At 38.2% G+C, this 12,869-nt stretch overlaps 1 protein-coding gene across 3 annotated transcripts in view; it reads right to left on the bottom strand.

The window, feature by feature from the left end:
- Window positions 1-12,869, bottom strand: part of chd5 (chromodomain helicase DNA binding protein 5) — a 135,624-nt gene that overhangs the window by 80,098 nt on the left and 42,657 nt on the right. For all 3 annotated transcript variants that reach the window (XM_060910648.1, XM_060910649.1, XM_060910650.1), the window contains exons 3-4: window positions 2,377-2,559; window positions 1,840-1,958 (exon numbers count right to left, since the gene is read on the bottom strand). In XM_060910648.1, the coding sequence (XP_060766631.1) occupies window positions 1,840-1,958; window positions 2,377-2,559 (302 nt within the window). The remainder of the gene's footprint in view (window positions 1-1,839; window positions 1,959-2,376; window positions 2,560-12,869) is intronic.

Here is a 12,869-nt window from a genome sequence, read left to right as displayed (position 1 = left end):
AGTTGGTGTCTTGTATTCTTCTACACTGCAAAAACGATATCTTAACAAGTTAGAATGTCTTGAATATAGTTGAAATGATCTAGCATTTCCGATTAGAAAAATACAAGACACCAACTCTGAGATTATTAAAACTAGTTCCGGTTATCACGGTCTAACTCAATAGTGGACCAATTTCAAATATTTTTTGTCCCTAGTAAATATGTAGACCCAAAAAGATGGGTAAATATGGCCTAAGTTAAAAAAAAAATCCTGAAGTTTCCCTTTAATTTACATTAACTCGTGCTACTTAACAGTCATTCCACAAAATCGAGTGGTGCCTGAGCTGATAGCCGATGAGGCGCATAGCACCGAGATTGAGTGGAATAACTTTTATTCTATCCACATTCACTGGATTTTGAGAAACAGAGCATTTTTATTTTTATTTTTTGCAAATTCAATAAATAAAAACTTTATAGGGGCGGCACGGGGGTATAGTGGTTAGTGCTGTCGCCTCACAGCAAGAAGGTCCGGGTTCGAGCCCCGTGGCCGGCGAGAGCCTTTCTGTGCAGAGTTTGCATGTTCTCCCCGTGTCCGCGTGGGTTTCCTCCGGGTGCTCCGGTTTTCCCCACAGTCCAAAGACATGCAGGTTAGGTTAACTGGTGACTCTAAATTGAGCGTAGGTGTGAATGTGAGTGTGAATGGTTGTCTGTGTCTATGTGTCAGCCCTGTGATGACCTGGCGACTTGTCCAGGGTGTACCCCGCCTTTCGCCCGTAGTCAGCTGGGATAGGCTCCAGCTTGCCTGCGACCCTGTAGAACAGGATTAAGCGGCTAGAGATGAGATGAGAGATGAGAAAAACTTTATACAAAACGTCCGACAAAATCATTTCCGCTTAGAATGTAAACAAATCGGCAAAATGACAGGAGCAATTTGTGAAAAATGCTATCATAATCATAATAATAATAATAATTATTATTATTGAAAAATAAAAAAGATACGTTCTTACCATCAAATACTTTTATTCCATATTTTGTTGCTTTTTTGTATTTTTGGGGGTTTTGTTTTCGAGTCGTTTTTATTTCACCCTCGGTTGGTTCAGCAACACGCGCCGCCATTTTGTTTTTCTCTACTCACAGTATATGAGCTGATATCCTCGTAATACAGTAGCCAATCAGAGCACGCGATTGGTCATATCCAGTGAACGTGGATAGAATAAATGTATATATAAATTGCCTGTGAAATAAAACCTTTCAGACTTAATTAATTCAGCGGTAATAAATCAAGTGTCAATAAATAATAATCAAGTAACAATAAATAAATCAAGTATCCCAAATGTTTGATAAAACTTTATGGTGAGCATAAATACAGTTACACCTCAATCTAATCTAAGATCTTTACATATTTTCCAGCAATCAAAATATTTCCAAAGATGGTGTGATTAAACATTGTTGTGTGGTTGTGTGTAATCGACTATATAACAGGGATTGGAGCTCAAACAAGCTAGCAGTTAGCAGTCAATGCTAAGTGTAATTCCAGTGTAATTCTGGTTACATGGAGTCTTTTTCAAGTCATTTATCAACACATCTGAGGTCAGTGTTAACATTCCTGATATTTCTGTGGCGTTTTTAGAATCATTAAGCCTTTACAATGTTTGTATAAAAGACCTGTACAAGCTAGCCTCAGTTACTAGCCAGTTTATGCTCAGCATGCTTTTCTGCTGTTGCCTAGCAACAGTGTTCTCACGACTTTAACCAGTCGAAAGGTGAATGTATTGTATATTTAAGTCCCTAAGAAAACCTGAACTCGATATACATTCTGGCATGTGTGGTGATGAAAAGATGCTTGGTCTTAAAGGAGAACCTGAGGAACTGGCTGAAGGCCTTGTAGTTGGTGATGGTTTTGTAATCGTCCTCTGAGAAGGCGTACTGGACGTCCTCGAGGCCCCACTCCTCCATCAGCTGACTCGAAGATTTGGGTTCCTGGAGGACACAAGAGGAAAAAGACAGGATCTTAGGAAGCGCTATCCCAAGGAACGCCAATTGGGAATGTGTCATTTCACAGCACATCTGTCAATGCACAATCTGTTCATAGCTTCATATTTTATGAAGAGGGGAAAGTGAAAAAACCAGGAAACAGCAGTGCAAGTGCTCATGCAAGTACAAGATGTGTCCTTCAATAAATAAAAATGTGAAACTGTTGGCAAATTGCTGTGGTATATGTTTGCTACTCTGTCCGTATTTTACAATGAAGGAATACAACTCTCATATAAATAATATTTTAATAAATGTCATTATTTATGCCAGTACAGTATAATATCCTCTTTAATAATTACATATATAATATTAAGACTCAACCCACATCTGATATATCGTCACACCTCTAATAAAATGATCGAACCTTCATAGTTCCGTCATCGTCATCATCGTCATCGTCATCGTCCTTCTTCCTCCATTTGCCCTTCTTCTCCTTCTTTTCTCTGGGCTTCTTCTTTTTCTTCTTCAGCATGCCGTAGCTGCTGCTCTCGCTCCCGGAGCGTTGGTCCTCTCTGTCCGACACATCCTCGTGCTCGCTGGAGCCACCCTGAGAATCAAAATGCACTTTTTAAACTCTGTTTGTCGCTTCAGACTGAAATAATCAATTTCAGAGAAGGAGAATGGCCAGGCTGGTTCAAGCTGACAGGAAGAATCACTCTTTACGAGGCACATAATGATTCACTCAATTCACGATTCGACTTGATTTATAGTTTTTGGGGTCACGATTCCATTTTCCCATGCTATTTAAAAAAAAAAAGAAATGAAGTAGAAAATTTTATGACCAAAATATGCAACTTTTATTTTCCTGTTCATGATCAACTTCGTTGCTTTTGTTAAATTAACAAAAGAAAACTTTTGTTTAATTTTCTTAAAAACGAAAAATAATTTACCCACATTTGTAAAGGTTGGGGTAAAATGTAATAGCTGATTAACTATAATATTCCTTTTATTAAAAATAAAAAAGTGAATGAATAATAATAAACAGGCCTTTTCTTAATAAACTTTTACAAACATTTGTCCTCCCTTCATTTGTTTCTCTTTTCTTTAGCTTTTAGCAGTCTGTAAAAAGAGCTCCAGTTTCTTGATAAAGCTATTTGTACAATCACACAACAGCTCTTTCACATTTTAGATGTTTTCTTTGTGTGTTTTTGCAGCATTCGAGCTGTGTTACTTCCATCTATAGTGAAGTCACATGCATTCCTGCTATTTAAATAATATTGGCTGGCTTTTTTCCATGGTACATCAAATGCATTCCATTCAGCTAGCATGATACTGAACGAGTCAAAGACGAGTTCAATATCATGTTAGCTGAATGGAATATATTTGATATATCATGAATAACAAGCCAGCCAATATTATTATTATTATACATATATACTCTCTTTTCCAGTTTTTCGAAGTCTGTTGGTATGTTTTCGTCTTGTAAAGAGAAGGGAACCATTAGAGTCTGCTAGGTCTTCAGAGAAGGCCGAAACATGTCAGCTTTTCAAATGTTATGTTTAATTTCTTTCATTCTATTTCATTCTTTCATAATTTCATGATAATTATTCTCTTCTAATGCTAATTTGGCCTCATTTTCGATCAAATGTGCTTCAGAAATGAAAGGGTTACTGTCCTGGAAACATTCAAATGGAGTTATCCAATGAGATTGTTTTATTTGTTGTCTCTAGGCTGAGAAGAGTTTAGAGCTGCTCACTCATTGGTTAGGACGTTATTGCCGGGACAGAAGGCCATGGCAGTGTATGTTTATGTCGGAAGTGACAGATGAATTAACCAATCAGATTTTGATTTATAGTAGGAGGGAACAAAAATTTATCACCTTTGGCCTCCTCAAAGGCCAACACGAGCTTAACCGTAAGTCGGTGCCATCAGCGAAGCAGTGAAGTCACCTTCCAGCCGGTGTAGCGTTCATCAGTAGTGTTAGCGAATGCTAATAAAGCAATCAATCCATTGCTATCGAGAGCAAGTAGCACAGAAACTAAGATTTCTGTCTCCAGACTCTTCTTCCACGCTGCACACTCGCTACAATATTTTTCACTCAGACTTATGTATTCATTTCCCTGTGAAATTTACTAAGTTACTTTTAAACTCAACATCGACAGCTACACACAACAGAGTGAGCTGGCAGCCTGTCGCTAATCCCTTACAAAATCCTTAGCCTTGTTGCTGTTTTGGTGCATCTGGCTAAGTTTTGGCTCAGCTGAAGTCCCAGCTCTAATAGTAATGTTTCGCCACTGCTTGTAAATATGTGTGAAGAATATCTAATCAAGTTTTGGTAGCCTTTTGGGTGTTCAACGTGTCTTTAGTTTCAGTTTTCAGTTTATTTATTTACAACCCCGATTCCAAAAAAGTTGGGACAAAGTACAAATTGTAAATAAAAACAGAATGCAATAATTTACAAATCTCAAAAACTGATATTGTATTCACAATAGAACATAGACAACATATCAAATGTCGAAAGTGAGACATTTTGAAATTTCATGCCAAATATTGGCTCATTTGAAATTTCATGACAGCAACACATCTCAAAAAAGTTGGGACGGGGCAATAAGAGGCTGGAAAAGTTAAAGGTACAAAAAAGGAACAGCTGGAGGACCAAATTGCAACTCATTAGGTCAATTGGCAATAGGTCATTAACATGACTGGGTATAAAAAGAGCATCTTGGAGTGGCAGCGGCTCTCAGAAGTAAAGATGGGAAGAGGATCACCAATCCCCCTAATTCTGCGCCGACAAATAGTGGAGCAATATCAGAAAGGAGTTCGACAGTGTAAAATTGCAAAGAATTTGAACATATCATCATCTACAGTGCATAATATCATCAAAAGATTCAGAGAATCTGGAAGAATCTCTGTGCGTAAGGGTCAAGGCTGGAAAACCATACTGGGTGCCCGTGATCTTCGGGCCCTTAGACGGCACTGCATCACATACAGGCATGCTTCTGTATTGGAAATCACAAAATGGGCTCAGGAATATTTCCAGAGAACATTATCTGTGAACACAATTCACCGTGCCATCCGCCGTTGCCAGCTAAAACTCTCTAGTTCAAAGAAGAAGCCGCATCTAAACATGATCCAGAAGCGCAGATGTCTTCTCTGGGCCAAGGCTCATTTAAAATGGACTGTGGCAAAGTGGAAAACTGTTCTGTGGTCAGACGAATCAAAATTTGAAGTTCTTTATGGAAATCAGGGACGCCGTGTCATTCGGACTAAAGAGGAGAAGGACGACCCAAGTTGTTATCAGCGCTCAGTTCAGAAGCCTGCATCTCTGATGGTACGGGGTTGCATTAGTGCATGTGGCATGGGCAGCTTACACATCTGGAAAGACACCATCAATGCTGAAAGGTATATCCAGGTTCTAGAGCAACATATGCTCCCATCCAGACGACGTCTCTTTCAGGGAAGACCTTGCATTTTCCAGCATGACAATGCCAAACCACATACTGCATCAATTATAGCATCATGGCTGCGTAGAAGAAGGGTCCGGGTACTGAACTGGCCAGCCTGCAGTCCAGATCTTTCACCCATAGAAAACATTTGGCGCATCATAAAACAGAAGATACAACAAAAAAAGACCTAAGACAGTTGAGCAACTAGAATCCTACATTAGACAAGAATGGGTTAACATTCCTATCCCTAAACTTGAGCAACTTGTCTCCTCAGTCCCCAGACGTTTACAGACTGTTGTAAAGAGAAAAGGGGATGTCTCACAGTGGGAAACATGGCCTTGTCCCAACTTTTTTGAGATGTTATTGTCATGAAATTTAAAATCACCTAATTTTTCTCTTTAAATGATACATTTTCTCAGTTTAAACATTTGATATGTCATCTATGTTCTATTCTGAATAAAATATGGAATTCTGAAACTTCCACATCATTGCATTCCGTTTTTATTTACAATTTGTACTTTGTCCCAACTTTTTTGGAATCGGGGTTGTAGTGCTTAATTATAGTAGAGCTAATTCTTGCACTCGACTAGCCTAGTCTTTCTCTTTCCCAGCGAACAAAGAAATGGTTGTGCGTATGCGCAGCAGAAAATTCTCATTGAATATCTGCATCAGCTCCGACGTGTGATGTCATGCTGTCTTGACAACCATGCAATATCGTAAACTATATTCAATGTTCATTCTCCATTGGATAGAGTGACATAATACATGTCGGATAAGCGATATGCTAACAATATTGCATGCTATTAAAGCAAATGAATGAAACCTGCTAGAAGGGAATAGAACACAAAGTGTCCTGTATGTATAATAATGTATGTTATTGCGTCCTCTGCTGTTTAAACACACCACAAAAAAACTAAGAGATTACGCAGCCTGATAATAATCGTGAATTTTTGTATTTCATCGATTCGAATAGTCATAAATTTGTATCACAATTTATCATCATACAACGTATGCTTACTCTTTACAGCCGTGGTGAACAGAAAAGGATCTCAGAATGTGCAACATGTTGAAACTTGAGGCAGATGGGCTCCAATAGCAAAGACCACATTGGGTTCAACGAAAACCTAGGCAGGTGAATGCTAAGTGAAAGAATATCACTTAGCATCTTGAGATACTTTTCTGTTCATGACGGTTGTAAAGAGTGGTGATGTGAGTTACTGTAGCCTTTCCGTTAGCTCAAACCAGTCTGGCCATTCTCCTCAGATTCTTCTCTCTCACCAACAATGACTTTTCCATCTGGAGAATCACTGGATGCTTTTTGTTCTTCGCACCAGTCTCACATGAACAGTTTGTGCCAACAACCATGCCAAAGCCACTGAGATCAGATCTTTCCTCTATTCTGATATTTGATGTGAGCATATCAGGCACCCTTTGGTGCCTGCCCAAAATTCCCTTATTTTCACCAATGCCTATTCAAACAAAAATAGCTTGAGGTTGGATTTCAGGATCCCCATCATGCTAAACACTGTTTTAAAGCTGAATAAACAAAATCAACAAATAATTAACCCTGAAACAAGTAAGTAAAGAGCAGTGTTCTCCACAGGGATTTCAAATAGCATCCTGGTAAACTGTCATTTTGAAAGAGCATTTTGCTTCTTGAAATAGCGTCAAAATCCACCCTATATGTTTCGTAAATACATTCAGTCAGTAAACAGGAAGTCAATGTGAAAAAAGAAAGAAAGCACAACTTTATTCATCACACACTTGTGAAATTTCCTCTTTGCATTTAACCCATCTGAAGCAGTGAACACACACACACACACACGTGAGCAATGAGCACACACACATACCCAGAGCAGTGGGCAGCCATGCTAACAGCGCCCGGGGAGCAGTTGGGAGTTAGGTGCCTCGCTCAAGGGCACCTCGGCCCAAGGCTGTCCCATATTAACCTAACCGCATGTCTTTGGACTGTGGGGGAAACCAGAGCACCCGGAGGAAACCCACGCAGACACGGGGAGAACATGCAAACTCCACACAGAAAGGCCCTCACCGCCCGCTTGGCTTGAACCCAGAACCTTCTTGCTGTGAGGCGACCGTGCTAACCACTACACCACCGTGCCACCCATGTGGGACAGACCTGAAAACGGTATACATGGTATAGAACCCCAAGCTGAAGCTCGATACCAAATATCAAGCAGTTGTGATATGTAGTTGTTGAGAAAAATGTTAAGAAAATTTTGTAAATCCACGCTATATGTTTCATAAATACATTCAGTCGGTAAACAGGAAGTCGATGTGCGAAAGACCTGAAAACGGTGTACATGGTATAGAACCCCAAGCTGAAGCTCGATACCAAATATCAAGCAGTTGTGATATGTAGTTGTTGAGAAAAATGTTAAGAAAATTTTGTAAATCCACGCTATATGTTTCATAAATACATTCAGTCGGTAAACAGGAAGTCGATGTGCGAAAGACCTGAAAACGGTGTACACGGTATAGAACCCCAAGCTGAAGCTCGATACCAAATATCAAGCAGTTGTGATATGTAGTTGTTGCGAAAAATGTTAAGAAAATTTTGTAAATCCACGCTATATGTTTCATAAATACATTCAGTCGGTAAACAGGAAGTCAATGTGCGAAAGACCTGAAAACGGTATACACGGTATAGAACCCCAAGCTGAAGCTCGGTACCAAATATCAAGCAGTTGTGATTTGTAGTTGTTGAGAAAAATGTTAAGAAAATTTTGTAAATCCATGCTATATGTTTCATAAATATATTCAGTCGGTAAACAGGAAGTTGATGTGCGAAAGACCTGAAAACGGTATACACGGTAAAGAACCCTAAGCTGACGTTTGGTACCAAGTGGCTATGATTTGTGGTCGCTGAGAAGAGGGTGTTTCAGATGGATGGTGATATGGACAGACGGACGGACAGAGGTAAATCAGTATAGCCCCCTCCTTTGGAGCGGGGTATAATAATAATAATAATAATCTAAACAACTGCACTATGTCTAGTAGTATTTATAGATATGTACGGTATTTATTAATAATACCTTGGTCCAAATTGAACTCTTCTCTGCTTGAAAGACCACCAGTTTCATTATTTATGCTACTTTCGTCACCACTACCCTCGTTCGTAAGAATTTCTGCCACTTGTTCTGCTGTAAATCGTGTATGTGGTTGCTTACTCGAAGACGCCATTTTGAATCTGACTGAGATGCAGTAGTTGTGTTACTTACAAATACAAGGCCGTAAAAGGCAAGCAATCAAAAGAAATGATTAATTGTTACCAGAATCTGATTAGATGGTACAATGAGTATTGTCAGACAATTTTTTTGTTTTCAAGGTATTTAATTTGCGCTAGCAATGCTGTGCAAATTGTTACTCTCATTCAGGATCTTTCTACTTTCTTCTTCTTCTACTTATTATTATTATTGTAACATTTTTAGGATGCTCTTTCTCCCTCAGTTTTCAACCAATCATGACCAAATTTCATCTCAAGAATACCTCTGGGCTGAATTACATTGCTATGACTTTTGGTGCTGATCTGGATCACTGATCCGGAACATTCCATTAAAAACGGCTTTTTTTCAATCACTTATAACTCTCAATTTTCATGATTTTTTCAATCAGATTTTTTTTTTTATTTTGTACAGAAAAATTACCTTCACTTTGACCTTCAATTGACAAAGGTCAGCTATGACTTTAGTCACAGTCGCTATCTCGTTTTATTTTGTCATAGCAACCATTACGTCATCGTTCCTGGAGGAACGATATTCAAAGGGTCCGACATCAAAGGTTTAACTGAAGCTCTTGACCTCTATCTGCATGATTTTATGCATTGCACTGTTGCCACATGAATTACACAATTACATGAAGCAAAGGTTCTGGATAAAATGGGCCGTGGGTTGCCATGTTGGTAAAAATTATGTTATTGTTAAACACTTGGAAAAGTGGTTTCACAGCTAATGGTTATAGCTACTACAGGTCAAAATAATCAGTTCATATAAACACCGGGTACCTTTTGGTGTGATGACGATGTGTACAGTACATCGTGAACACACTCCCATTGCTCTGATTTATTATACAGAGATCATGTATTATATCCAAATTGTTCAGAATTACAACAAACGTCCTCCGGCAAAGATAATTAGCAAACAAACAATGTCTGGAAATCTTTTTTTTGTGTCCAAATAGTACTTATGTTGTATGACAAAGCTACACCTGGCATTGTCTATCAGCTTTTTTTGGAGATGTGTATCATTCTTGAATGGGTTAAAGTTGTTTTTGCTTTATATATATATATATATATATATATATATATATATATATATATAAGCCATTTTATGAGGTATGGAAATAAAATAAAATAAAATAAAATAGCTGATGAAAAGCAAAAGCACTACTAAAACTATAAGAAACATTGCTGATCAAAAACCACAGAAGGTGTATGACCATGTGGATGGTGTGTGTGTGTGTGTGTGTGTGTGTGTGTGTGTGTGTGTGTGTGTGCGCGCACGCGTGTGTTAGCTTTCAAAATGCAGCCTGTTGCACATTTGCTGGCTTTCAGATGCACATTTCAGTGGCAGAAACAGAATAAAGGCTGCGATGCCGCAGAGCTGTAGGACCGTCCGCCATAGTTGCCATAGTAACTCTCTCTCTCTCCTCCGCTACTGCGGCAGCCAATGAGAGCGTGCCACTCGATCAGGCGCGTTTGCATAACGAGCTCATTTCGCAGAGGATGCAGCGGCTGCGCTCTGAGGGGCAGTCTAGACAAATCTCATTTACACACCCGCCGAGAGAGAGAGAGAGAGAGAGAGAGAGACTGAATGAGAATGAGAAAAAAGAGAATAAGAGATGGAGAAAACGAGAGTGAAAGAAAAGCGAAAGCGCTGAGAGAATGAAATATTAACACCCAATTTTACTTTTCTTTCATATCCAAATACGATTATAACCCAAACCGTGTTGTTTGTTATACTAATTGAGAAGATGACAAGTTTAAAAAAAAATGAAATTAAAATTGAGATTGGAGGAAAGAGGAAAAGAGAGAGGGAGGGAGAGGATATATATATATATATATATATATATATATATATATATATATATATATATATATAGAGAGAGAGAGAGAGAGAGAGAGAGAGAGAGAGAGAGAAGGAAAGAGAATAATAAAGAGTGGTAGAGAGATGAACACTAGCAAGAGAATAATGATTAAAAAATAAAGAGAACGAAGAGGAAGAGTGAAAGTGAAAAGCGAAGGAGAACCAGAGAAAAGTGCTGAAGGGATTACTGAGAATTACAGCCACCACCGGAATTATTGGCACCTTTGGAGGAAATGGAAGAAACCGGCGGGGAAAAAAATGGTATAAAATAAATGTAACACATAATGGTTTATATTTCTGACTTGAATAACTCTATAAGGAGGTGAAAAGAAGAGAAAACAAAAATGCTCGAAGAATTACAGGGAATTACTGTACATTCAACCTCAGAACGATGAGAACATGAGGGGAAAAATATTGTAGAAATTAATCGTTACATTCAATCAGTTATATTACTGACTCGAACAGCTGGAGAAATTATTTACAACATTGTCATAAGAAGCTTTCTTTCTAAATGTATTGTAATTAATCATATGATAAGACGAGTCTGCACATTCACACGTATGTAAAAACTCCTAAGGCGCTCGCTCATATAATATATATACATTATTCTATCCACGTTCACTGGATATGAGCAATTGTGTGCTCTGATTGGTTACATTACTAATAAGATATCAGCTCATATACTGCGAGGAGAGAAAAACAAAATGGTGGAGCATGTTACTGAACCAACCGAGGACGAAATAAAAACTTGTCTTGAAAACAAACCCCCCCCCCCAAAAAAAAAAAAAGCAACAAAATATGGCATAAAAGTATTTGATGGTAAGAACATACCTTTTTTTTCAAGAATTATTATTGTGGCATTTTTCACAAATTGTTAGTCATTTCGCCGGTTTGTTTACATTCTAAGCAGAAATGATTTTGTCGGACGTTTTGTATCAAGTTTTTATTTGTCGATTTTGCAAAAAATTAAAATAAAAATGCTCTGTTTCTCAAAATCCAGTGAATGCGGAGAGAATAAAACAGTTATTCCACGAAATCGAGTCGTACATGGATTATAGATGACTTGGCGCTACACGCCTCGTTGGCTACGACTCGATTTTGTGGAATAACTTAAAATTAACCTCTTCAATGCCCTTGGACGAGTCACGTACGTCATGACATCTTTTACCGCTGTGCCTTATGATGTACGCTACTCATCATAATCACCTCCTTTTATGTACCTTACATGGCACATTACTGCGAGTTGGCCTAGTGGTTAGCGTGTCTGCATCTCCATCGTGAGTTCTATTCACGGCCGGGTCATATCAAAGACCATCATAAAAATGGTACCCAGTTACTTGGTGTACGTTGTGTTTTCAAGTACTCGTTATTCATGTTTATGGACAGGTTCTCATTGACGAGATCCGTTGTTTTGTTTTTGAAGTTGTTTTTGATAACTAAAGTTATTTTTACTCTACAACAGTGTTTTTTGTGATTTTTCTATACAAATATTAAAAATATAAAGTTCTGAACAAGTTAGAGAAAGATTATCAAAATATCCCAATTTTGACCTATTTTTGTCCTATATGCCCGGTACGTTACAGTTAATTATGGATGGCAGCCAAGGGGTTAAGAGCATACTGTATATCCTCGCTACATCATTCACTTCCTGATTTCTCAAACTGTGGGGGAGGGGGCACAGAACGCGCATGCATTAATCACGCATCAAAAAAAATTAGTGGTGTTAAAAGGAATTTGCGTTAACGCGTTATTATTGCATTAACTTTGACAGCCAAAATAATATTTGATCGTATATATATATATATATATATATATATATATATATATATAAAACCCTGATTCCAAAAAAGTTGGGACAAAGTACAAATTGTAAATAAAAACGGAATGCAATGATGTGGAAGTTTCAAAATTCCATATTTTATTCAGAATAGAACATAGATGACATATCAAATGTTTAAACTGAGAAAATGTATCATTTAAAGAGAAAAATTAGGTGATTTTAAATTTCATGACAACAACACATCTCAAAAAAGTTGGGACAAGGCCATGTTTCCCACTGTGAGACATCCCCTTTTCTCTTTACAACAGTCTGTAAACGTCTGGGGACTGAGGAGACAAGTTGCTCAAGTTTAGGGATAGGAATGTTAACCCATTCTTGTCTAATGTAGGATTCTAGTTGCTCAACTGTCTTAGGTCTTTTTTGTCCGATCTTCCGTTTTATGATGCGCCAAATGTTTTCTATGGGTGAAAGATCTGGACTGCAGGCTGGCCAGTTCAGTACCCGGACCCTTCTTCTATGCAGCCATGATGCTGTAATTGATGCAGTATGTGGTTTGGCATTGTCATGTTGGAAAATGCAAGGTCTTCCC

Source organism: Neoarius graeffei, chromosome 26 (assembly GCF_027579695.1).
Source record: "Neoarius graeffei isolate fNeoGra1 chromosome 26, fNeoGra1.pri, whole genome shotgun sequence".
NCBI classification, from domain to species: domain Eukaryota; kingdom Metazoa; phylum Chordata; class Actinopteri; order Siluriformes; family Ariidae; genus Neoarius; species Neoarius graeffei.
The sequence above is the reverse complement of the archived record's forward strand: the minus strand, read 5'-3'. Positions and strand labels throughout refer to the sequence as shown.